General features: G+C 43.7%; 2 protein-coding genes across 9 annotated transcripts in view; one reads left to right on the top strand and one right to left on the bottom strand.

The window, feature by feature from the left end:
• The window catches only part of CRH (corticotropin releasing hormone), a 77,729-nt gene extending 76,311 nt beyond the window's left edge, over positions 1 to 1,418 (top strand). For all 3 annotated transcript variants that reach the window (XM_043879969.1, XM_043879967.1, XM_043879968.1), the window contains one exon: positions 742 to 1,418. In XM_043879969.1, the coding sequence (XP_043735904.1) occupies positions 753 to 1,325 (573 nt within the window). In that variant the 5' untranslated portion in view covers positions 742 to 752 and the 3' untranslated portion in view covers positions 1,326 to 1,418. The remainder of the gene's footprint in view (positions 1 to 741) is intronic.
• Positions 1,419 to 2,985: 1,567 nt separating this feature from the next.
• Positions 2,986 to 27,205, bottom strand: part of TRIM55 (tripartite motif containing 55) — a 59,187-nt gene continuing 34,967 nt past the window's right edge. For 2 of the 6 annotated variants that reach the window (XM_043880125.1, XM_043880124.1), the window contains 7 exons: positions 25,699 to 25,932; positions 25,332 to 25,354; positions 25,104 to 25,228; positions 23,343 to 23,575; positions 21,720 to 22,007; positions 20,290 to 20,377; positions 15,905 to 18,302 (listed from right to left, as the gene is read on the bottom strand). In XM_043880125.1, the coding sequence (XP_043736060.1) occupies positions 18,160 to 18,302; positions 20,290 to 20,377; positions 21,720 to 22,007; positions 23,343 to 23,575; positions 25,104 to 25,228; positions 25,332 to 25,354; positions 25,699 to 25,932 (1,134 nt within the window). In that variant the 3' untranslated portion in view covers positions 15,905 to 18,159. Of the gene's footprint in view, positions 4,029 to 15,904; positions 20,222 to 20,289; positions 20,378 to 21,719; positions 22,008 to 23,342; positions 23,576 to 25,103; positions 25,229 to 25,331; positions 25,355 to 25,698; positions 25,933 to 27,205 lie in introns of those variants that run through there. The other 4 variants (XM_043880127.1, XM_043880126.1, XM_043880128.1 and 1 more) reach the window with 4 other exon arrangements.

Raw genomic sequence — 27,205 nt, 5'->3', positions numbered from 1 at the left:
CTGCCTGAGCTGCCAGGTTGTGCGCCTCGCTGCCGGCGGTTCCAAGGCGTGTGTGTGTGTGTGTGTGTGTGTGTGTGTGCCTGCCTTTTTGCGTGTGTGTGTGTGTGCCTTTTTGCGCGCCCGTGCCACAAGTTTCCCATAGGTAGTAGCTGAGATGCTGCTAAAAGCAAACTTAGACGGCTGCTCAGCGTTACCTGAACTGGCAGTTATTCCTCGCCGTCTGTGTAAACGAGCCCCCATCCATCCCGACCACCGAGAGACCGAAGGCAGGGATGGGAAGAGAGGGAAAGGCGGCAGTTCTCAGTTTGGAGAAAAATGCTGAAACATCCGGAAAGGGTGGTGGTGGGGTCGCGGGGAGGAGAGAATGTTTAGAGTCCTTGAGACCACGAATTTGCAGGTCTTCTTTAGATCCCGGGAAATTGGTCTGGGGGAATCGTTAGACAGGAGACTCGGGGACCCTCCCTAAGTGAGTCTCGTAAGGAGAGTCGCTACAGCCTGGCGCGGGACTGAGCCTTGGTGCCGCACCCTGCCCTTCCAAGCTGCTCCCCTTCTCGGTCTCACTCTAGCTCTGGAAGTCCTAATTCGGGTGCTTCAGCACCACGGACAGCGCCCCAGCCGCGCCCGGAGCTGAGTCTGTGGGTGTCGTCCTGCGGGAAGACTCCCAGTGGAGCTCAACTCTGATCAACTCTCTCTTTTTTTCTCTCTCATTCCGCCCTCTGCCCACCTCTGTACCGCAATTAGCGCCCCCTAACATGCGACTGCCGCTGCTCGTGTCCGTGGGTGTCCTGCTGGTGGCTCTGCTGCCCTCCCCGCCATGCAGGGCCCTCCTCAGCCGGGGGCCCATCCCGGGTGCCCGGCAGGCATCGCAGCACCCCCAGCCCCTGAGTTTCTTCCAGCCGCCGCCGCAGCCCCAGGAACCCCAGGCTCTGCCCACCCTACTGCGCGTTGGGGAGGAATACTTCCTCCGCCTGGGTAACCTCGATGAGACCCGGGCTGCTCCGCTCTCTCCTGCCGCCTCTCCTCTCGCCAGCAGAAGCAACAGTCGCCTTTCTCCGGACAAGGTGGCCGCCAACTTTTTCAGAGCGCTGCTGCAGCCCCGGCGCCCGCTCGACAGCCCGGCGGGTCCCGCCGAACGCGGCACGGAGAACGCCCTCGGCAGCCGCCAGGAGGCGCCGGCTGCCAGGAAGAGGCGATCCCAGGAACCTCCCATCTCCCTGGATCTCACCTTCCACCTCCTCCGAGAAGTCTTGGAAATGACCAAGGCTGATCAGTTAGCGCAGCAAGCTCATAGCAACAGGAAACTGTTGGACATTGCTGGGAAATGAAACGGTGCGTTTGGCTAAAAAGATTCTGTATTTAGCACAAAAGTGAATTTAAAAATCTAAAAATTAAAAAATAAAAATACAGTATTCTATACCATAGCATTGCTCTGATACCATCTGTTTATTTTTATATAGATTGAGATGTAGAGGATGTACAGCAAGAGCGCCCAGACTCCTTAATTAGCATGCACACAGTGTATTCATATGCAGTAACAACGACAATATGTAATTTGTGTCCTGTACTTCTAGTTTCTACTTCCAGGTGTCTTTAATAGTGTTTTATAGAGAGTATAGACCCAGGGGAAAATGTTTTGAAGAAGTAGACCTAAGTCACCATACTGATTTTATTGTGTTTTGAGCCAAAAAGAATATCATTCTCTAGGGTGGGTGAGACAAAAATACGTAAGCTCTTTGAACCAACTTTTCCTTGTAAACGTTTCAGTAATAAAACATCTTTCCAATCCTTGATCAATTTGGCTCTGTAAGAGAATGCTGAATATTTATATTTCTAATAAAAGCTGCAAAGGTAATCATGACTTTATTTTTCCTCTCCAATGCTCACAGGGGAAAACTGAGCTCCTTACTTCCTCCAAATTGACATCAACACAAGAATAAACAAAACTCCTGGCATTTTTATTTTCTGTTAAAACCATAAACATATGTCAGTGGCTCACACAAATCCTGCAACTACCTTGGACTCATCTCTGCACCTCAGATTACCCCTCTGAGGTTGAGTTCAATAATTTAGAAAGTTGTTGCAGTTCTGAGGCTTGGTAATTCTATAAATGAAATATTGATTCATAACAGAAATAACATTCAACCCTGATTAACTATAGAAAGTATTAGTCACTCATGAAAGTCTTAGTCGTTCAGTTGTGTCTGACTCTTTGCAATCCTATGGATGGTAGCCTGCTAGGCTCTTCTGTCCACGGACTTCTCCAGGCAAGAATACTGGAGTGGGTTGCCAGTCCCTTCTCCAGCGGTTCTTCCCAACCCAGGGATCAAACTCGGGTCTCCTGCATTGCAGGCAGATTCTTTACCACCTGAGCCACCAGGGAAACCCCCTGATTTGTCAGAAGATGTGACATAATTGGGGAGGACAGGAAAGGAAGAAAGGAAAAAGAGGTTAATGGCTGTGGCAAGGCTTCCCTCCAGTTAGAGGGCCAAAATGCTGCGTTGTTTTTTTTCTATGAGAAAGGTTCACTTTACCGAACTATTACTTTGGTACCATTAAGTATTTTTTTTTTCTAAGCTATTTTCCATTGCTGTCTTCTAATAGGAGAAACAATAACCTTTCCACTTAGAACAACTAAATGTAGTTGCTATAAAGTGCCCCTCGGGAACATTTTTCTTATAAAGCACAGTTCGACTTTAATAACTTTACAAACACCTCATTTATGCCTATGCCAACACTAATCTCTTTAATTCTTAGGAATATAAACTATCTCTATGCACTTCTAAAATCAAACAGTACCCCTAATACAGTTTACAATGCACTTGCCTTTGGTAGTTTAGTTATAACTTTAAAAATTCAATCGAGTGTTTAATATTTCAAAATCAATTTGGATGTACGAAGATGCCTATTCCCTTGAGACCCTTTAAATTCACTTGACTAATGTATTAATACAATGATATGAACACAATAAATCACTGTAAGACTAAGTTGTTAAAAACAGCATTTATTTAAGAGTTCATACAGAGTGAAGTTAAAACTTAACTTTACAAAACTTATGTTTTGAATGAGGTGTTATGGGGGGACAACACATGATTTAAATACATATATATGTACATGTATAATATGTATTGCGTGTGTGTGTGTATATATATATTTAAATACATGCAGTTGCTCTATAGTTCAGATTGGTGCCTCAGTGGATACATGAGACAGTAGACGGTTCCTGTTGAAAAGTCTTTTTCAGGTAAAGTACGTGATATCTGCATATTTGAAACTAAGATTAGAAAAATGTCACAAGAAATGTCATTGGCCTTTGCCTTCTGGACTAGGAAAGTGTCACCAGAGACAAAGAACATTTCTGGATGTCCATCCAGCGACATCTGTTGTGGAAAAGAGAAAAGCTTTGTGAAGCATCTCATATCTTTGGTCAATGATTTACCTTTTGTCCATATATTGATAAATCGGTCACTTCTGAATTAACACTGAATTTCACTGACCACCTGCACTGTTAAAGAGGAAAGAGAATAACAGCTACTATGATATCAGAACAAAAGCCAGTACCTATTAGAGACGAGTGTAGTGCCCACTTCTTTCAACGCTTGCCACTTGTTACTGATGCACACACACACATACCACACCTACATACCCTTCATAACGTTTCCCACACAATAAAAAATTTGCATAAGATCAAGTTCCTTTTTTCCCCAATGCTTTTCTGCAACTTTCTTCTCAGAGCATTGTTCTCCCTCAATGTGTTAGCTAAGTCATCTGGAATTAAAGGGTATTTTTGGTAGAAATGCCATTCAGAGGTCCCTTTCATCATCTACATGATCCTAGTTTCATCTGGGTCCCTGCTGCCTTTGAGCATCTCAGCCAGGCAGACAGAGGTGCAGCAGTTGGAATGAATATCATTCATTGAGGGAGTTCAACCAGGAAAAGGAGAAGACGTGGCGAGCTGGCTCAGAATCAGCTCCGTTCCCGCTCCCTGAAGTGGCAGCCTGTCTCTGGAGGGGAGAGTTCTCAAATCCAGTCTGCAACAGAAGAAAACCTGCATCAGAGGGAAAAGAGGCCAGTCCTTTGCAAGCTGGTCCAGTCACTCTTCTACCGAGGAGAAAGGATAATAATAATTATATAGGACATAATTATTATTAGGAATGGAGAGCAAGCTCAGGTTATCTTGGCTGTGGCCAAGAGCCATGAAAGGATTTCACACGCAGGGGTAACAGTAATGCATGCAGTGGAGGAAAGTTCTAGGGAAAGAGTATAGGCTATTCTACTCTTTTTTAAATCGACCTGTATAGGATTTACTGAGATGAAAATCATATTAAAACTAACAGGAGTTTGGATTTAGAAAAGGCTAAGATAAAATCCTAAATTAAATGACTTTGCTACATCACATGACATAAATCTCTCCACTGCTAAATTAAGAATTTCTAAAAACATGTGAAAAATATATAAGTAAATTTTGCAAAACTGCAGGTTTTGAGAAAGGACTCCTTTCTCTAGGCAATAAAATCTACTAACATAAACATTTCTAATGAGGTATCTTTTATAGATACCAGACAAATCATAAGTTATGATTTTGAATCTAATCTCGAAAGTGAAATGTATGCTTTGAGTTTAAAAAATAACAGTTTAGTAGAATCAGGGATACTCATAAAGAAGTCTTGCTGAAATGCAATGTGTTGTAAAAACACAAACTCCTTACGTGGAAAGTATGACAAACACAGTTCTTCCTAGGAGAAACGTCTAACATAGACTAACATATTCTGATGACTTCACTGGTAAAGTTACCCTGTGAGATTAGAATGCTGCTGATACCAAAGCAATGAGGTGGGCACATGCATTCAACCCAGACACCCAGGGTGATTTTTTGAAGCTGCTATATGATTGGACAACATCCGGCACAGGCAAAGCACGACTTCAGTGAGTGTGTTGTTTTGTTGCCACTCAAAACAGTTTCAAGTGAAAAATGAGCGCTTGTCCTACACTTTACCTGATTTTGCCCTAAAGATATATTGGGGGGTAATCTTTCAAGTTCAGTAAAATTATCCCAAGTCCTTAAGGCTTTAGGATTACCCTTCCCCCTGTGATGTTGCTCCCTGATAAAAAGTTAAGGGGGGCCATAAAATCATATTAGCCATGGAATCATATTATTTTTATTAGAATAAAACTGAAGCAGGTAGTTTTCTATAAAGGAATAGCTGAGACATCAAGTGTGATTTGGCTTCTTTTTTAAAAAGGCTGTTATTAGATTCTGTTGGTAACGGGTTAGCTACCTGGATGTCCTTGAAGTTAAGGTGGAATAAACATCATCTTGACAGAGGTCCATCTAGTCAAAGCTATGGTTTTTCCAGTAGTCATATATGGATGTGAGAGTTGGACTATAAAGAACGCTGAGCACCGAAGAATTGCTGCTTTTGAACTGTGGACTGCAAGGAGATCCAACCAGTCAATCCTAAAGGAAATCAGTCCTGAATATTCATTGGAAGGACTGATACTGAAGCTGAAACTCCAATACTTTGGCCACCTGATGCAAAGAACCGACTCATTGGAAAAGACCCAGATGCTGGGAAAGATCGAGGGCAGGAGGAGGAGGGGACGACAGAGGATGAGATGGTTGGATGGCATCACTGACGCGATGGACATGAGCTTGAGTAAACTCCAGGAGTTGGTGATGGACAGGGAGGTCTGGTGTGCTGCAGTCCATGGGGTTGCAAACAGTTGGACACAGCTCAGCAACTGAACTGACAGAACCTGTTTATGCATACCAAACTCTTCTCGTCCCCATGAGTCACCCTTACTCTCATGAATCCTAACAAAAAACCCAAGTGATCTGGGCACATCATTGATATGTAAAGCACTTTTTTTCTAGCCATTCTGTATGAACGAACAGTGAATTTTGCATAGATGAACGGACCATCAGGCTTCACTGTGTAGCCTCTTTTTCTTGAAGGCAACTTCTAATCTAGAGGAAACTTCTGTGACAGTTGTCCTGAAATATCTAAAGGGTGAAACTAGCTGTGTAAGGTATAGTCTGTGTGGGACAGAATCTTTGTGACACTGCTGGGGGTGTGCAAGCTATTTGAGATGGCTTTTGGAATTTGTATTTCTGTGCTTTTTTATATTCAAGATTAGAATCTGTGTGTTAGTCGTGTCCAACTCTGCGATCCCATGGATTTTAGTCCACCAGGCTCCTCTGTCCATGGAATTTCCCAGGCAAGGATACTGGAGTGGGTTGCCATGTCCTTCTCCAGGGGATCTTCCTGACCCATGGATTGAACCAGGCAGGTTCACACCTGATCTGAACCCAGGTCTCCTACATTGCAGGCAGATTCTTTACCATTGGTGCTACCCGGGAAGACCAATGGAAAATCTATCTTCCATTTAAAATGTTTTAGCAGTTAATACCCTACAACCTTCAAAACTTGGTATCAAATAGTTTGGGTTCGCTGTTTTAACACCCTCACATTTCAGTCAGTTATTAGATTTTTCCTTCTAACAATATGGACAAATGCTATCTTTCAGGGAAGAAAGGCTGGTGCCAGAGTGGGGGCCAAGAGCAGAGATTATTCTGAGTATCTGTAGGTGATCACACTGTCTCCTTGGTCTTGTTTATGTGAACTTGAGGGTCCCCAACCATCTCAGCAAGGAAGTTTTATGCAAAGAGGCTGAGCCTGGTTTCGAATCCCAGAATAACAATTCATTAGCAATATGACTCGGGCAAGACACTTAACCTCTCTGAGCCTTTTGTTTTCTCTTCTGTAAAACAGAGATGACACCCTATAACCTGCCTGCAAATGCAGGGGACATAAGAGACATGGGTTCAATCCCTGGGTCAGGAAATCCCCTAGAGGAGGGCATGGCAACCCACTCCAGGATTCTTGCCTGGAGAATCCCCATGGACAGAGGAGCCTGGCAGGCCACTGTCCATACATCACAAAGAGTCGGACACAACTGAAGTGACTTAGCACGCATGTACCCTATCCCACAAGGCTGTCGTAAGGACTGAATAAATAATGTACCTAAAGCACTTTGCACGTGACTTACTTATATTAAATGCTTCATAAATGTCATTTCCTTCCTTCCTTTCTTCTTTCTCATATTAGCGAAGAGGCTCCTCTTCCAGGCAGAATCACCTGGGGACTATTTGTGAGGAATGATACACAACAGCCAGGACCCTCAGTAAAGAAAGACAGTTGTATTGGGGATGTTCATCTTTTCAGAACTGGACATCATGTATGTTTCAGTTCTTTTGGCATGTTGTAATCATGACTATCCATCACCCAGTCCAGTGTATCTCCATGTGGCCTGACTTTATATATGGCTCTCTCATAAAGGAAGAATGAGTTAAAATTTTAGAAATCTTTCTATACGCACAGTCTATTCAATCATAGGTTCTTCCCGGGTGACGCCAGTGGTAAAAGAACCTGTCTGCCAATGCAGGAGATGGAAGAGACACAGGTTCGATGCCTGTGTTAGGAAGATCTCCTGGAGGAGGGCATCGCAACCCACTCCAATATTCTTGCCTGGAAAAATCCCGTGGACAGAGGGCCTGGCAGGCTACAGTCCATGGAGTCACAGAGAGTTGGACATGACTGAGCATGCATGCACGCTTTCAATCATAAGCAGACATTTTCCCTACAGCCTTCCTCAAGAGAATTTTATATATGCATTCCTTTAAATAGTTTTCCAAATGCTGGCTATCCTTCATCACAGGAAGTGCTGTTTCTTAGGAATACTGATGTCCCATGAATCTGAACAAAGGACAGAAAATGATAAGCACTGATCTTCTCTACCTGCTTTTGAGTTTGTCCTGAGTTGGAGTTTGGTCCAAGGTGCATGACAAAGGGAAGAAAGGATTGTTAGTCCCATATTATTTCTAAATTTCACACATTTTCCTCAGGTAACAAATGAACAAACCTACAACCATCATTTAACACTGCTCTGTCAGCACAGGGCTTCAGATAAGAAGTATGAGTTTTAGTAATAAAATAAAACCAGGAGATAGAATAGGGAGGCAGAGTTTTCCATCTCAACTGTGAGACCCAGTTCAGTCAAGATCCACAGAAGACCAGCAGAAGGGGGTGATACACCTTTGCTCAAAGGAAAGACTATTTTTCTCAGATGAACTTAACCAGAAATTCTGGGTATTCATGAACCAGACTCAGTCAGAAACATAAAACCTTTTATTTTCCTTTGATTTATTTGATGCTGCTATCAAATGTCCTTTGAAAGGGAATTAATGCAGTGTCAGATTATGGTACTAGAGTATCTTTTCCCTGCATAGAAGGGGAGGGTCATGAGAGGCGCTTTTACTCAGGGCTGAGTGATGTGTGGGCAGCATCCTTCTCATGTTATCATCTAGCGCCATTTCTTGCTGATGGAGATTGAGGAGCATGCATTCTGCCAGAGGCTTGTGGGCAATCTGTCCCTGAGTACAGGACAGTTTCAGGCTATGGCCAGTGTTGGCTTGGCCTGAACTCTGCATGGTACTTTGAAAAAGACTTTAATTAGTTGCAGACATCAAGAATCAGGTGCAAGAACATGGAGAAAAAGAAACTCTTGTCACTTGGTGGGAATGTAAAATGGTGTAACAGAGCATCGCAGTTCCTCAAAATTTAAACATGGGATTACCATACAATCCAGCAATTCCATGTTTTGGTATATACCCCAAAGATCTGAAGGCAGGAACTCACACATATTTGTACCCTCATGCTTACAGTGGCACTATCACAACAGCTAAGAGGAAGCAACTTGAGTGTCCATCAATGGGTAAATAAACAAAATGTGGCATATACATACAATGGGATAGTGTTGTTGTTCAGTCATGTCTGACTCTTTGCAACCCCACGGACTGCACTATGCCAGGCTTCCCTGTCCTTCATCATCTTCCAGAGCTTGCTTAAACTCATGTCCAAGGAGTCGGTGACGCCGTCCAACCATCTCATCCTCTGTCGCCTCCTTCTCCTCCTGCCCTCAGTCTTCCCCAGCATCAGGGTCTTTTCCAATGAGTTGGTTTTTTGCATCAGGTGACCAAAGTATTGGCGCTTCAGCATCAGGCCTTCCAATGAATATTCAGGGCTGACTTCCTTTAGGGTTGACTGTTTTGATCTCCTTGCTGTCCAAAGGACTCTCAGGAGTCTTCTCCAGCACCACTCAATCTTAAACAGAAAGGAAATTCTGACACCTGCTGCAGCATGGGCGAACCTTGAGGATGTTATGCTGAGTGAAATAAGCAAGTCACTAAAAGCTACAGTACCACCCCACTATCTAGAGTTGTCAAATTCATCCAAACAGAAAGTAGAATGCTGCTTGCCAATGGCTGGGGAAGGAGACAATGGAAAGATGTTGTTTAATGAGTGTAGAGTTTCAGTTTTGCAAATGAAAAAGTTCCGGAGATTGGTTGCATAATAGTGGAAATTTACTTAGTGATACTGGGCTTCCCAGGTGGTTGAGTGGTAAAGAATCTGTCTGCCAATGCAGGAGATGCAGATTTGATGCCTGGGTTAGGAAGATCCCCTGGAGAAGGCAATGGCAATCCACGCCAGTATCCTTGCCTGAGAAATCCCATGGACAGAGGAGCCTGGTGGGCTGCAGTCCATGGGGTCACAGCAGAGACAGACATGGCTTAGTGACTGAGCATGAGTGCCTTTACCTACAGGCCTTGGTCCACTTGATTGAACAAAACGAAACAGATGCTTTCCTAATGTTTATGCAGGCATAAGTCAGGGTAGCCATGTTTATAAGAGAAATTACTTTTTGCTGGCCTAAAGTAAAAGAGTGAGCTGCACCAGGTCGTTGTAATGAGTGACCAGTGCCCTCAGGCTGCCTCTCAGCTTCCCAGGGCCTCCGTAGGTGCCAGCCTCAGCCCTTCTCCAAATGACCATCTCCTGTAGCACCCACGATTCTGATCCGTTACTTTGTACCTGTCCCATGTTCCATTCCCTCAGGCGTATCCAAGCGATACTAACTGATCAGATACATTGAATTGCAACCAAGAGACTGATGGATGCTGACAGCTTCAGGTCCACTCCTGCCAGATACCACTTTACCTAGAAATTGTCCTGCCTGACCCTGCGGGCTGGCTGCTGTATGTCAGTCACATGCCCGGCCGGGAAGAGGAGGGGGGCGGGCATCGAGGACACTGTGTCCAGACCCCACCCTTGGATGGCCCCCTCCACTCTGCCGCTTCGAATGGCAATCACAAATTCTACCTGACGGAAGGATCTGGTTACCACTGCATGTTAAAAGCCAGTCTTTCTGGGCCAATCCAGAGGAAGCTCTGGCCTTCTACAATGAAAGCCATCTGCCTTAAAAGAATGACAGTGGGAAGGGTAAGGCTAGACTGGAGGCCGCTGGGTGGGTGACCACCAGGGTCTGTCCTGCACCTGCTGGGCTGAGTCAGAGAGTCAGAGCCAGATGCTGCAAACAGGTGTTAGGGGGAATGCTGAGGGCAGGGTTAGAGTATTTATTCAGAGGGACTAAACCCAAGCACTGGCTGCTCCCTACTCAGCATTCCTGAACCTCGGGCCTTGGATAGCTTAAGCATCATGGATTCCAGGCTGGAAAAGAGAGGACAGCCAAGAGCCTGGGCCAGTCATCAAGGGCTGGGAAGTGCCTGGGGCCTGGTCTGTGACTCACAGCCAAGAGCCTGAGCCCCGGAAACTCGGTTGGGCAGGTCTATCCTGGGCATTTCTGTCACAGGGATACAGTCTTTACAGCTCAGTGGCAGAGCACTGAGGTATGTCAGGACCGCAGCACAGAGCTGTGAATATACAGCACCCTCTCCATGGATGCTGGAGGAAAGGATAAAGAAGACACACCCTCCCCTCCCCCAACACCAGGAGCCCTGGGAGGAAAACATTCACTAAAGGGCATTTTTCCCCTTAGGAGTAATTCACAGCTGTGAGCACTGAGGGATGGAAGGGATGGATGGAGCGGATCTGGGGGCTTCACTGCCTTTAGCTGCCTCTGTCTTGCTCAGTTAGGGAAGATCAGAAACCAGGCCTATGAAACAAGAAGAAATTAAATTCACTCCTTTTTCTTAACCTGGAGGAAGATGTCTGGTGTACTTTGACTGGTGGACTTTGACTTTGGGCTGTTTCAAACACGGCCTCTAGGAATAGAGGGAGTTGGGGTGGGGGGCAGGAAGGAGAAGTGAAAATGTCAATGTCACAGTTTTGCAGACATTTACAGTCAGCCTTCTTCTCAGGTATGGACCCGCCATTATGTGTCCAGCAGAGTGTGTGTGCTCAGCCTTTCTGAAAGGAGAACTTTATTACAAAGGATGCTAATTAGATTATCAACTCCTCACAGATAGGACTTCTTTGCCTTGTGTGAAGGAAACAATAGGTTTTCCTCAAGAGCCATGGGAGGTCAATGGTATTGTTATGCCCAGTTCATGGACGAGAAAACACAGGATGGTTGAGGAACTGGCTCAGAGTAACTCTAAAGATAAAGTGCTGAGATCAGAACCCCAAAGGGAAAAGAGGCAGCCAGAGCTGCTGAGCATGAGAGATAGGCTGACTGCACCCCCACAAGTCAGAGATGGGGCGGAGGGGGCTCAGCAACTGAAGGACGGGTGCAGGGGGTGGGAGCCTAGAACTGACCTGTCTGTGCCAGCGTGTTGCGAGGGGTGAGTCAATGCAGAGAACCCTTGGTCACACTGTTTTTGCTTCAATCACATCAACCCTGATAAAGTGGGGATTCACCCACTTGCCCTAGATGTGGGTGTGACCTCCATTCTACTGCAGGCACGTACTCCGTGGTGGTGGACAAGGGGTCACTGAGCACCAGGCTCCCAGCTGCTCCATAATTTGGAGCAAGTCACTCACCCTCTGTGATCCTCTACTTAGAAATGAGGAAGTTTTATAATAACTGAATCACTTTGCTGTACTGCAGACGTTAACACCACTGTAAATCAATTATACTTCAACAAAACTAATTTTATGAAAAAATAACAGTAACAATGTCAAATTTTAAAAGTGAGGAAGTTAAAAAATTCCTACTGTGCAGGGTTGTTGTGAAGTTTAAATGAGAGAATCTCTGTGAAAGACCTTGCACAGGATAAAGCAATGTGCACGTTAGTTATAGCCTTTGCCACACGGCACTGGTTTTTCAGATGCTTTGAACAGTGGTGGATTTGTTCTTTCCCTGTGGGTTCTAGTGGGGAAAAGGCATTTCATGGAAATCACTGAGATACATAAATAAAGGGAGAAAAATCCACAGGGTGCACAGCACTAATAAGGGCCTTAGGTTAAATCAGAATAACAAATACTAAAAAAACTACAGAAGTAAAACTCAAGTAGCTTTGTCATGACAACTCCCCCAGAAAGCTCTCCCAGGTGCCTATGTTACTGTTTTCATGGAATTGTGGGACTGCAGGCACATGTTGCCAGGGGAAATGAATTCATTACACGGCTGCTGTTGCTAAGTCGCTTCAGTCGTGTCCGACTCTATGCGACCCCATAGACAGCAGCCCACCAGGCTCCCCCATCCCTGGGATTCTCCAGGCAAGAACACTGGAGTGGGTTGCCATTTCCTTCTCCAATGCATGAAAGTGAAAAGTGAAAGTGAAGTCGCTTAGTCGTGTCTGAACCTTAGCGACCCCATGGACTGCAGCCTACCAGGCTTCTCCGTCCATGGGATTTTCCAGGCAAGGGTACTGGAGAGGGGTGCCATTGCCTTCTCTATTCATTACACTGCTCACATGTAATTTACATTACATTTCCCTCTTTAAAACAGATACATCCATTTCAGCTTCCTATTCAAGTGACTATTACTAAGGAAGCTATTTGATCTTGAGAAATATAGCGTACAGTTTTAGTACAGATTTTGTTTTTTCTCTTCTAGTGTTAGTGGCTCAGTCATGTCTGACTCTTTGTGACCCCATGGGCTGTAGCCCACCAGACTACTGTGTGCATGAGATCCTCCAAGCAAGAATACTGGAGTCGGGAGCCATTCCCTTCTCCAGGAGATCTTCCCAACCCAGGGACTGATCCCAGATCTCCCACATTGTAGGCAGATTCTTTACTGTCTGAGTCACCAGGGAAGTCCCTTCTAGAAAAGCCCCCAAATTGACACTTGCTAGGATATCACTTTCCCAGTAGGGGGAAAAAAAAGAGAAAAGTGCAGTTGCAGGATACAAATGAAAAAGCAATAATAATATTAATGTAATAGTCTCATTAAAACTTACTTCTTTAAATAAAATCCTTCCTCTCTCCAAAATTTTTTCTATGTAAAAATGCTTGCATTTCATTATCAGAACTTCTTATAACTTCCAGGAATATCAAGTCCTGGATAATATTATGCAGTAAATGTAGGCCTGAGTGCTGATCATTTTTTCTCTGTTTTTACCAAGTGAAATTCCAGCATAGTCAGGGTGCCTGGCTTATCAGTGATTTGATTCATAAGCTTGAATCTCCTAATTTGTATAACACAAGCAGTTGCTCTCAGTAGAGATTTCTGTTTGAAAATAATTTGACACCCTGAATCCCTCAATTAAATTTAGAGAACATAGTTAAATTTTCATTCATTTCAGTTTGTTTTGGAAAATTAAATAGATCATTTCAAAGAACATAGGACCTGTAGTCACACTCATGGGAAATCATATTCTTGGTCTACTGATATTTTAAAACATTCTCTGGTACCTTGTGAAATTAATCTCATGCAGGAAAGAAGCTTTTGCCTCAGGCATCGCTCACCACTGAGTCCCTAGTGGCAGGTGGACTTGATATTTACCCAAATCGGACTGAATGATTTGGTCTCAAAGGTTATTTGCATGAAAATTACTTTATCTTTTTGCATGTGATATCTTGTGGGGACCCACAGCTCCACATACCTGCTTTTCCTTGGAACACTGGCTACTGTTCATCCCAGTTTAAGAAAATATGGATATTTTCAAGGAGACTAAATCTTAGGTAGGGAAATTTGATAAGATCTCAGGTCTGGGGACACATGTATTGGTTTCTGAGAGTCTAGGAAATAAACCCTGGGCTTCAAGAAGAGAAGAGAATCTTGGCTAGTACCATGTTTCTTTCTTTCCCTCTTCCTTTCTTTCTTTCTTCTTTTCTTCCCTCTTCAAGAAATGTTTTTTTATTTTTCCCTGAAGGAGCACCTTTATAACCTCAAAGGACAACATTTATGGAACGGGGGCTGGGAACTAAGATGGCCACGGGCTGGTTTTCCTTGGAGACACTTCCTGCTCTGGACTTGCCCTCCACACACTGCTTTTGTTGTTTTAGGGTAGAGAATCCAAAGGTGTGGGTCACCCACATTGTCCCCGATGCTCTGTCTCTGAAATCATGATATATGCTAAAGGAAGCATCTGGCAAACCTCAGGACAGGAGGAAGGACCACCTGCACCTTCTTGTCAATCCTTGGGTGGGGAAACTTGTCAGCCAAGAGGACAAGCCCAGGGTTGGAAGGCCCTGGCCCATGCTGTGGGGGGAGTGGGGGGGCTCTGCAGTCCTGTGGAAACTGGTGTAGACAGCACAAGGAGTGAACTGGGACAGAAGCATGTCATTAAAATGTACAGACATCTTAGCTCATAAAGCAATTTACATCTGCACTAAAAATAGGGCCCCAAAGACCTTAATCATCAGATTGTAAAGTTGAGCCCAGTCACTTAAAAGCATCAGGCACCTCGGCTGTCAAGACCTTGCTCTGCTAGGCCTTGTTGCTGGCTGTGGGAGGAAGGGGAGACAGGCGTGCTGGATTTAGGCTGTGAGTCTTCTTGTGGCCAGCTGTTTAGAACAGGTTAAGCTTTGTCAGTACCTTCCTCCTACAGGCGACCCCCATCTGTCCTCTAACTTTTCTACCGTACCTTAAAGAATAGTGTATGTGAACCCATTCAAGCAGGCAGACACAAACAGTTATTATTTTTTTTAACACTTTCCTAGGGATAAACTCTTTGAGAAAATATAACAATGCTAATATAGGTACCTAAACAGAGTTTCAAAACACATAAGACAAAACTGATAGAACTGCAAGGATAAATAGACAAATCCACAATTACAGTCAGAGATCTCAAAATTCCTCTCTTAGTAATTGATAAAACAAGTACATAGGAAATCAGTGAGGATATAATGAACCTGAACAACACTCACTGACCTGATGGACATTCATAGAACATTCCACCCAGCAACAACAGAAAATACAAGGTTTTCAACAGCACATGGAACATTCACCAAGTTAGCTTAGTACATTTTAAAAAAACTGGAACCATATAGACAATATTCTCTCTCCACAATGAAATCAAACCAAAAATCAAACAGAAAGAAATCTGGAAAATCGTAATTATGGCTGATTCATGTCTTATGGCAGAAACCAAGGCAACATTGTAAAGCAATTATCCTCCAATTAAAAAAGAAATCTGGAAAACCTCCATACAATGGAATACTAATCAGGAATATAAAGAAATGAGCTACTGATACATGCAACCAAATGGATGACTCAAGAATGATATGCCGTGGTACATATACACCATGGAATATTACTCAGCTGTTAAAAAGAATTCATTTGAACCAGTCCTAATGAGATGGATGAAACTGGAGCCCCTTATACAGAGTGAAGTAAGCCAGAAAGATAAAGAACATTACAGCATACTAACACATATATATGGAATTTAGAAAGATGGTAACGATAACCCTATATGCAAAACAGAAAAAGAGACACAGAAATACAGAACAGACTTTTGAACTCTGTGGGAGAATGTGAGGGTGGGATATTTCAAAAGAACAGCATGTATACTATCTATGGTGAAACAGATCACCAGCCCAGGTGGGATGCATGAGACAAGTGCTCGGGCCTGGTGCACTGGGAAGACCCAGAGGAATCGGGTGGAGAGGGAGGTGGGAGGGGGGATCGGGATGGGGAATACGTGTAAATCTATGGCTGATTCATATCAATGTATGACAAAACCCACTGAAATGTTGTGAAGTAATTAGCCTCCAACTAATAAAAAAATAAATTAAAAAAAAAAAGAATGATATGCCAAGTGAAAAAACCAGTCACAACAGCCTGTATATTGGATGTTTTCACCTATATGATCTTCTAGAACTGGTGAAACTATAATGACCAGCAAAATAGCAGCTGGGATGCCAGAAGGAGATTACCTGCAATGGCACATGAGGATAGAAATACTTTATAGCTTTACTGTGGCCTGTAGCCACACAATGCTACATACCTGTCAAAACCTACTGCACCTTACAATTAAAAAAGGTAAATTTTTAAAAATCACACTATTTTTCATCCCTTCATTCATCTAATCTTCTGTGACTACATTTACTGTGTACATTCTAAGTCCTTTGTTCTACTGGGCCATGAGGTCTAAGCACCAGTAGGTAGACTTCAGACCTGGATTTTATGGGGTTTATGGAATCTGAAAGGGTAATCACAGCTGTGTAAACATTCAGCTAAATTGGTGTCCAGGAGATGTGGAGATAGTCTGGGAATTAGGGATTTGTGTAATAGCTTCAAGGCAAGAAATACATTTGGGGAAATGTAGTAGGCTATCTAAATCTATTATTATTACATTTGCCAGAATGATCTGTCAGGTCTAAGTTCATAACCCTCCCAATGAAAACATCCTGAAACAATTTATAAGATTTTTAGTACCAGATTTTTCACTCTCTGATGTTGTGCAAATAGATGAATCCTTTCATCAAGCAGTTGTTTCATTTTCTTCATGAGAAAACTGAGGCTCAAAGAAATTAAGTGCCCAGAGTTGGGACTGAACTGAAGTGCTTCCTTTTGATTTCATAGATCTTTCCTGAGCCCCAGGCCTTAGCACAATTTCTAACCAACTTGCTCGTCTATTTTCAGGCTTGAGGAATGTGCGGTGGAAAGTGGATATTCTAATCTTGCAACTACGAATAGCTATGATATGGTAAAAGCTTTCAGGGTCCCTGACAACTACAGCTTCGTGCTCTGGTGAAATATGTGAGCTGTGGTTCTTTACGAGGCAGAAATGGCAGAGATTTTTAATGTCAAAAACCCCATCTTCACAGCAAATGGCTCTCTGTGTGCGTGTGTGTGTCTATGTGTGTGGGGCTGGGGTCCTCTGACCCTGAGGCAGCTGCCAGGGTCCAGCTCGAGTGTCAGCCAGAGCAGCTGCCAAGTTAATCTACCAAGCAGGGAGACATTTCTCTGGATATCCCTGTTCCCATCAAGTGGTTTGGACAAATTTCTCCAACCACAGTCACTAAACCTCACTGGGAAGGGCGAAGGGGAATGTGGAGGGGCTTTCATTGTTGCTGCTCCTGCTTCTGGGAAAATCTAATTGCCACACATATTCCCAATAAAAATTCCAGTTGTCCTGGTGGGCATGGGGGTGGAACCTGTGCTAACACTCAGGTGTAATTAGCATGTAAGCAGTGTAGATGAGGCTCATAGAGGCTGCTTTTCAAGCGCAGCCAACCTGATCACAGTGCCCTCCCCACTTATCATTGCTCTGTCTTCTGAGGTTGACTGGGGCATGGTGCAGTTTCTTAAAAAAATATTTAAAAATTAACACAGGAAGTAGATCAGATATAATTGCCACCAAACTCTTTGTGTTGTCTGAGTGTACAACAGGCAGGGTCTAGAAGGGTGCGAACTTTGAGGGTGATTTTGCAGCTAAAGATCAGCTAATGTATAGGACCTTTGCACAGTGTGACACAGGCCTGAATTCAAACCTTGCTGAGCAGTTAGTTTTCTTGGAGAACCAAGGTGGGGAAGGCAACAGTGTGCCTCTGATCTAACAAAGAGCAGAATCCCGGGTCACCACCCATGCAGAGAGCTGGCGTCCGGTTTTTGCCATCACCAGTTTCTAACACATAATCTGACTATGTCTTTGGTGAAGAGAGAATGTACATGCTATGGCATCAGAAATCACAGACAGCAAGAACAGGGTAGTTTTCACTGTGTGAATGTCCCTGAGGCAAGCACCAGGAAACATCTTCCTTCTTAAATGGATTGTGGTTCTTCTGATGGGGCTCAAGTGAGTTTACAGATTAGCAAGTGAGCCTGAGATGCTTCTATCATTCTAAGGCCACCTTATTTCCCAGGATGGGTTAAGAGAGATAAGACCACCAGTGAATCAAGGAGATGTTCACGGAAAGACTAACAAAGTGTGAAATTGTAACAAGCTAACCTTGCATTGCATGCCTGGTCGCTCAGTCATATCTGACTCTTTGTGACCCCATGGACTGTAGCCAGCCAGGCTCCTCTGTCCAAGCAATTTTCCAGGCAAGAATACTGGAGCACGTCGCCATTTCCTACTCCACGGGAACTTTCCGATCCAGGGATTGAACCTGGGTCGCCTGCATTGCAAGCAGATTCTTTACCCTCTGAGCCACCAAGGAAGCCTTGTTTATCCCACAATATAATTAAATAAGAGCTGTAACCACCTTATATAGAGCCCATTTAAATATACCAATTTATATACCTTTATCTAAATTCCGCCAACTTCTATATCTTTAACTTTAGTTTTCATAAGACCTTGCATTGGACAAACATCTAGTGAGTTGAGTTCTGAGGCACTGAAGGTGAATCAGGCCTGCAAAACCTTCACAGGGATGGGGAATCGGATGCTGTGTTGAGGTCTCTATTAATCTGTCCATACCCCCTTTCAGGCAGGGATCAAAGAGTGGTCCTCCATCATAAACAGGTGCCCTTCTCTGGGTGAAAGGCTCTTTCTCAAACACCAAATACTACCCAAGGTTCTTGGCAGTAGTGAAAGTCAATTCATCATACCCTCTACCTATAACCCCACCCCCCTGCCTCACCCTCACAACAGGCATGTGAATGACAGCATCCATGACATGGGCTCCAATGGACAGCAGACAAGAAGCATGACTTTCCCCCCGCAGCCTCAGAGAAGCATTACAAGGACATATGGCAACAAAGTCCCAAACCTGAACTCTCAGAATATAAACTGAACTCTTCAGACAATTATTCAGATCCACAGTTATTCAGGATATTCCAGTTATGCACGGACTTTTCTCTCCCTCCCCATTTGCCCCACTGAGCCCATGGCCAATAACTTCCTCCCACTGCTGTTCATCACAAATGACAGGAGGAGGAGTTATGCCCTTGAGCTGACAAAGACACTCAGAACATTCTATAATACACAGGTTATGGCTATTAGACACTGGGGTAGGTGCCATTCACACACAGTTATAGGCATGACAGGGACCTATGGGGAGCCTACTGCCATCGCTGAGTAGACAGCTAATGAGGCAGAAAGGAGCTATGAGGGGAGCTTCCAGAAGAGTCAGTGTCAACCCGGGAAAAGTCAGCGAGCCAGAAATAGCTGAGCCCTTTCAGCTCCAGTCACCCTGGATCACTTCTGAGCTACGGGCACAGGGAACTGGGTCTCAGGTCCAGCAGGGTCATTTACTCAAAAGTACGTGGGGTTTAAATCTTTAAATATGATTCATGAAGCTGATAACATTCAAAAGGTTACGAAAGGAGTAAGATGGTTAGTCCCTAAACCTCCTAACAGTCATCAAGAAAAGGCTTGACTATGAGACAACATACCAAAAATAGTATACTCTCTGTTGGCTTTATGACTTCTCTTTGGTTCTAATTTGTTACAGCCAGTAAATGAACATTGGCCCTCTGGCTCCTTATTCGTTCAGATCTCACTTGGCTGAAATGCCCCCTATGTGACTGCACCCAGGCTCCCCTCTCTCAGGAGAGACACTGTGGACTCTGAGGGTGCAGAGAGAACCAGAAGTCCCCTGGTCCACCTGCCCACCAAAGCAGTTACCTGCCCACCTGGGTACCTCTCTGGTGAGGCAGATAACATGCTGCTACTGAACTGATGGAAACCTGCATAGTCCTGTATGAGGCCTTTGCTGGTCATCCATCTAAGAGCACAGACTACTCACAGCATTCTGGACACCTTTGAAAAATGGCCTCCTCTAATGGCTGTTCTGCCTGGAGAATCCCATGGACAGAGGAGCCTGGTGGGCTACAGTCCATGGGGTCGCAAAGAGTCGGACAGGACTGAGTGACTAACACTTTCTATGGCTATTATGGAGGGTCCACTCCCACTGGATTACTGAATAATTGCCCAATGAGTCTTGTTCTGAGTCAGGATCCCCTTCCACGTAGGATTAGATGACGGAGTGATTCTCTTCAGGAAGGGGCCGTGAGGCCACGAGTAGTGCTTGGGAACTTGGTTCTTTTTAGATTGGCAGAGCCTCAGAATTGGGGGAGAAAGTCATCTCTGGGCCTACAGAAGAGAAACATTATGGAAGAGCTACATGAGATGTTAGTCAAGGGAAAAGAAAAGATTCCTACCCATTAAAGTAAAAATCAAGCATTGAATCTGACGCCAGATGTAGTGAAGTATAAGAAAAGCCACAAGTGCTAGGCAGATTCCTAACTCCTGTGAGAAAACAAGAAGAAAGCTTCACTGATATTATCACAAATAATATTTTCATCCTCATTCAGATGGATTTTTCATTTTCATTTCAATTGTGCTCCTATCTTGGGTTACTGTATTACTGTTTTTCTGCTTGACTCAATGTCCACTAAGTATGTAAGGAATCCCATAAACTTTCCAGAAATAAACTTCCCATCCATCTTTTAGAAAACTTTCTACTCCACTTTTTTTACAACCTAAAACAACCTTCAAAGGTTTCCTCACACCAAACATATCTTTTTTGTCATTTTTCATTCGTGAAAATAAATACATGGCACGAAAGCATGTCCATCTTTGAATTTTCCAAAAATCATTTCCATTTATTACCTCATGGAAATCGAGGTTCACTTGAGCAGATAGTTAAGATAGTAAGAATTTTATGATTTTTGAAAAAATGCTATTTGTTGTTGAAATCACCTGATGACCCAGGAGCACGGAACTCGAGCATATTTTTTCCGTTAGCCCCTGTCTGGGCAACACCCACACGTCATTTAAGAATACTCATGGGTAAAAAAAAAAAAAAAAAAGAATACTCATGGGTATGGAGTAACCATGAACATTCTTCCTTGTGAAGAAATTGTAGAAGATTTCTTCTGTGGAATCTTTGAGCCATGCAAACATCTATCCCAATGTTAGAAAAAAGAACTTCAAACTTGCATTTTGATAAGAAAAAAAAAAAAAGAGGCATTAAATGGCCCTTAAAAAATTCCAAAGGAGGGAAGTCGATGTGCTTTTCTGCTTCCAGCAGCACATGCGTAGGAAGCACCAGTTTAATTAAGCCAAAACTATCTTTGTCCAGCCTTCACCAGCACACTCCCAAAACCAAAACCCAAGAATCAGAGGTTATTTTCCAGAGCCGACACAGAACTTGACTCAAACGTGCCTGCTGGGTGTTGGGAACGACACAGAAGCAAGTGATTAGTCTTTGGAAGCTAAAAGAGGACGCATAAAAGGCCCAACAAGGGCCAGTGGCCAGTGCAGAGGAGGACCAGGGACGCCAGCCAGTCACTGCAGACAAGCAGCTTTCACCTGCATGCCAAGGGGCCAGGCCCGCTTGCACTCCCGCCCCTGGGCAACCAGGTGTGGAGTCGCCACGCACGGGCAAAATGAAGTCAAATTGGTGTCTCTTTCACTTCATGTCAGGCTTAGAAAAACAAGCCAACTTGGGGTAGATGAGTTGTTCCCCTTATCCCCCAGGCCCCAGGTTCTGTCCGCCCCTTCAGAAGCCCTTCCTCTTCGCTGTCATCCCAGCGGGACCAGGCGGCGCAGGGAGCATTCAGACCCCAGAGCATTCATTGACACTAACCTGAGAAGTAGCTGCAGGTGAGCTAGCATCCTTACCACTCACTGCTGCCCTCTCCCTGGCTGCGGCTTCCGCCCCTTCAGCCTTCCGCGCACGCGCATCCTCGGAAGCTGAAGGCCCTACGCGCCCGAGACTTCCGCTCCCTGGGGCGGAAGGTGGGTTGGCGGTGGATTTCCGGGTCTGGCCTTTATACCAACTAGGGTAAAGCAAGGGATCCGCAGTGTCCGTTGCTGCTGGGACTGGAGTTTCAGACTCTCTGGTCTGCTGGGAGCCAGTGGGCACCACCTCCCCCTTCACAGGATGGGTAAATTCAAAAGCAAAAAAAGAGAAAAGCAGTGGATTTTAGTTCCCTTCAGGCTTGCAAAGGGATAGCTCTCTGTGTGTGGGCCCGAACTTTTGCGTGTTTCAGCTCAGCCCACCCTCCAAGGGCTCAGGGCAAGGAATGCAGCCAGCATTCTTGTCTCGGCATCTATTTGTGCCCGCTCTTCTTTCCTGGGCTTGTCTCACTAGACTGTGGCCTTGGTCAGGTAGAGAGCAGAGGCCTAGAACAAAGTTTGCTTATAAAATAGCAGATAATGGAAGAACTATTGACCAGAATGGCAAACTATTGACCAGAATTAATTTTTTGTATTATACATGGGTCCCCCAAAACCTCTTTTCTCAAACCCCAAATTGAAATCTAGTTGATCAAACCCAGCTGTCATTTAATTATCATATCCCGTTCGATTTCAGTGCAATTGGTACACCCAGAATTTCAAGATTCTGGGAATTATAAATAGTCTTTTAGCTTAGTTTCCTATGGAGACAGAGCATAAGATATAATTCCGTCTCTGAGTTCCCTCTTTGCAGTTTTGTTTCTATAGATAATTCCAATCCACTTTGAAACCCAGACTTTTTTTTTTATATATATATATAAGTCTTCATTGCCCACAAACTCAACAGTTTGGGACCTGTCAAAGGTGTTGTGAAGTCAGTACAGAGGCTTGAGAACCAAATAGTGACATCTTAGAAAACATAAAGTCAGTCACAGGACAGCCACAGACAGTGTCTGGGATGAGCTAATTTCCTAAGAAATTTTTAAAAACAATTCTGTCAACACATCATTTCATCAAATGCCAGAGAAATAGGAAACCTCAGCTTCCTTTATTTGCCCATTGACCAAAAGCTATAGTTCTGTTTCAGGGTAAGCAACAGGGACAGAAACTAGCATGGTTTCTCTATTTAGTTTCTTTACTACCTACAGAAAATTCAAAGTTCTGAAAATAGAACCATTTTAATCACTCAACCTATACCCTGTATCTATACTAAGAGTCAATGCCATGCTCTCATCTCTCTGAATTCACATGTTAAGACACACATACACAATTGCCATAGATTGCCTCAGACTTGAGGGTGGGAAAATTATGTGAAACTGAGTCTTGTCAACTGGTTATAACCACAATGACCCTGCTGAATGCCCTAGAAGACTTTCTCCCTGACACTGTGACGGCCCTAAAATCTTGTGTCCTCCATACACAAACGCCTGGCATAGTGTTTCCTTTCCTTGAGGTAGAATAAATTGTTTGAGCTGCTCAGCAAGGAGGCACACCTGCATGTCCTGCAAGAGGGAACTCAGAACTGAGTTACCTGTGTCACCGGGGCTTCCACAGCAGGTAGCAGCGCTGGAGGGGGGTCCGGAGAGGAAACTGGGGGTGCCTCAGGGGCAGCCTGGAGCTCCGAGGTCGGTGGAGAGGGCTCCATGCCTTTCTCTGGACTCTCATCTCCCCCTGACGACTCAGTCCGGAGGTCTTCCACCTCTTCCACATCTACTCCCTCTTCTTCACCTTCTCCTTCTCCCTCTTCTTCTTCGTCTTCATCCTCTGATAAGGTAATGCGGTTTCATACTGTTATAATTACCACTGCGGCCATGAGAAACATGACTGGCCAATATTTGTAGCTCAGATTAAGGTCAGGGCTATGGAAATCCTCTCCATCAGACACTCGACAGCAGCAGGGCGCTTGCACTTGCACTTAAATGTGGACATGATGCTGTGCAAGTGGTCTCAGTCATCGCCATCCTGCCTGCTCCCCTCCCCAGTTCAAAGTGTGGTCCTCGCGACCACCGTGCACTATCCGCCTGACCCCCAGAGCCTGTTCCCATATCTCTCATGCTTTGTCACATCTGCCAGTTCCTGGAGGGCTGGGACTGTCACTTACTTTTTTCTGTCAAATTAAATGGAAAAGCACATCTCTACCTTATGTCAGAAGACACACAAAACCCTGGTCCTATTTAATTTCTCACCTCCTTTGTTCAGTGAAGGATGATTTTTGCCACAGATAACACTGTGACTCTTTGTAACCCACTGGTTTTTTTTTTTTTTTTGCCTGTCTTCAATGCAGTTTATTTTAAAATGAATTTTTTTGGAGTATAGCTGCTTTATAATGTTGTATTAGTTTCTGCTGTACCGCAAAGTGAATCAGCCATAAGTATATGTCTGTCCCCGCTTGTTTGGATTTCCTTCCCATTTAGGTCACCACAGAGTGCTGAGTTGAGTTCCCTGCTATACCGTAGGTTCTCAGCTAACCTGTCTTATACATAGTATCAGTAGAGTATGTATATCAACCCGAATTCTCCCAATTCATCCCACTCTAACCCACTGATTTTAATATTTCCTCAGGCAATATTAATGATAGACAATATTAAGTAATTTTTAAAGAAGATCCATCCTGAAGATTTACTTCTAAAGCTATATCTGTGGACACTGATATAAATCCATGTCTTTACAGTGGTCTAGCCAAGGAGCCTTATCATCTAACTGAGCTTCTCTTTTCAATGATCTCATCAGGATCAAATTCCAAGAGTGGGATTTCTGGGCCAGATGAGAGGGATGTGTTTATAACTCATTGAGTACATCTGATCACATAGACTCAGTTTTATTTCCAGGTGTGACTTACTCTATGACTCACTCACTTTTCTCGTCCTCTAGTATTTAAGTGAAAGTGCTAATGGTCCAGTATCTAAATCCAAGTGTCTTCCATGTTTTATTTTTATCTCATCCTTAACCTTACAGCTGATGACACTTTACATCATTATCATAATGGCTAACATGTTGTGTACGGTTGAAGTTGAGATATTGTCATCACCACCGATTATTAAATATTTGATGACCCAGAGTTAATGCCCTATAACAGAATGATAACAAGCACTGTGATAGGCAAAGCTAAATAAACACCATCCAAACTGTTTGATTCTGTCAAGAAATAGAGCTTCATGTTGGATTATGATCCTTGTGAAGTTGTCGACATCCATTCTGGAGATGATCCTGAATCCCCCTTTCCTCCCACCAAAACCTTCTGCCACTTTCACACACCTGCAGTTTTGGGCAAATGGTCACAAGAATAACAAACCTCTGTAAAAATCAATTTCACGTATTATTTTTTCTTCTCTATTGAGGTTGACTGTGAAGTGGTTCATGTTCTCATAATCGTGTTCTATTTTCTCCATCTGAAATGCCTTCGATGCTTCAGAAATTCTGCGAAAAGACAAGTTCCCACTTTCTGTCACTGTGTAAAGTTTGACAGCCTTGGGTAAAAATGAAAAAATACACTTTTTTTCACAAAATGAAAATTACTTACTTTTGTAGCAGGGTTTTGGCATTCTGTGGAAGCAAACAAAAGACAAGTCTACTTAAATTGTTTTCATCAAAGACATGTTGAGATTGAATTCTCTCCTTTGCTGGCTCTTGAACATCTCATAGCTTAGTTTTTAAATGCTGTAAATAACTACTGTTTTCTCTACCAGATCCCTCTTATATTTAAGCAATGCCATGGTCCCTTAAATATATGCTTGTGAAATAGTTTAAACAGATGGAGATATAAGCACATATATTTTAGTTGAGAAGATAAATCTAAGATGTACAGAAAATATTGAAAATTCAATGACAGTCCTTCTTTAGCACCCACCATCTTGGTTTGTTTCCTCTGGGGCTAGAGGGATACTTACCTGCAAAAACACTGCCATTTCAGGCTCATCCATGAACTGTATCCCTGATTCAACCAACTTTGACACGTTCTCCAAATGGTCAGAATACTTTTTGATGAGAGCACGGACGTGTTCCAGCTTCTCCTCTTGGGTTCGGGTGATGACTTGGGTCATTTCATTCTTCCTCTCCTCCAAGATGCCATACAGGTAATCAAACTTCTCACAGAGTTCCTGTTTCTGTTTTCTGCAGCATTCCTGTTAGTTGGGTTAGCTAATGTTAGGAAGTGTTCAAAGAGTGGAGAAATTACGTGGACATTTCAGGAGAAAAGAAACTTTACTTATGTAGGATAATTTTTTTTTCTTTCCCCTTAGGCTATCCTTTCAGTATACATATCTACTGTGTTCATGTGTTGAAAATCCCATTTTTATCATACTTGCTGCTTAAGACTATCCCAAATCAATCAAACTGGCTAAGTGGATGGATGATTTTGTTTCCTTTTTGATGAGTCATGCAGCTTGCATGACTAGGGACTGAACCCAGGGCAGGGCAGTGAAAATGCTGAATCCTAACCACTAGACTGCCAGGAAATCCCCTGGATTGTTTTTCAATCCTGTGTTTTATAAGTGGAGAATTTCATAGACATGGTTTTAAATGTGGACAGGACTGAGTTTAAGTGTTGTAGTGGTAGTGGTTTATATAATAGCTTTGTATCTTGCTTTGGAATGAGTTTAAGTATGGTAGTGGTGGTGGTTTGGTTGCTCAGTTGTGTCCAACTCTTTGTGACCCCATGGACTGTAGTCCACCAGGCTCCTGGATTCTCCAGGTAAGAATATTGGAGTGGGTGGCCATGCTCTTCTCTAGGGGATCTTCCCGACCCAGAGATCAAACCCGTGTCTCCTGTATTATAGGCAGATTCTTTACCACTAAGCCACCTGAGAATCCCAGTCAGGTGGGATTCTCTTAGTCAAATAACTGACTAAGTATTCTCTTAGTCAGATAAAAATTAGATAGCTTATGTCTGCCATCTAACATTGAGTGGTTTAAATGGAACAACTACTTTATTTCTATATTATATTATTTCTGTTAATATCCTGCTATTATAAAAAATTTAAATAATTTTATTTATTTATTTTTGTCTGTGCTGGGTCTTTGTTGCTGTGCAGCCTTTTCTGTAGTTTTCTGTGGCAGGCAGGGGCCACTCTAGTTGCGGTGCATGGGTTTCTCATCATGGTGGGTTCTCTAGTCCTGGCTCCCGGGCTCTAGGTGCACGGGCTCAGTAGCTGTGGCTCATGGACTTAGTCGCTCCACAGCATGTGGAATCTTCCTGGACCAGGGATAGACCCGTGTCTCCTGCATTGACAAGTGGATTCTTTACCACTGAGACACTGGGGAAGCCCTTTAGTCTGCTTTTTAAAAATGATTTGTGGTATATTGACCTTTAATAAAATTACTGTCATTTTAACAGCAACTATCATTTGCTTATACTTTACAGTATCCAAAATGCTACCCCATGCACAGTGTATACTT

Source organism: Cervus elaphus, chromosome 21, assembly GCF_910594005.1.
Source record: "Cervus elaphus chromosome 21, mCerEla1.1, whole genome shotgun sequence".
Classification (NCBI taxonomy): domain Eukaryota; kingdom Metazoa; phylum Chordata; class Mammalia; order Artiodactyla; family Cervidae; genus Cervus; species Cervus elaphus.
This window is presented reverse-complemented; position numbering and strand designations above follow the sequence as displayed.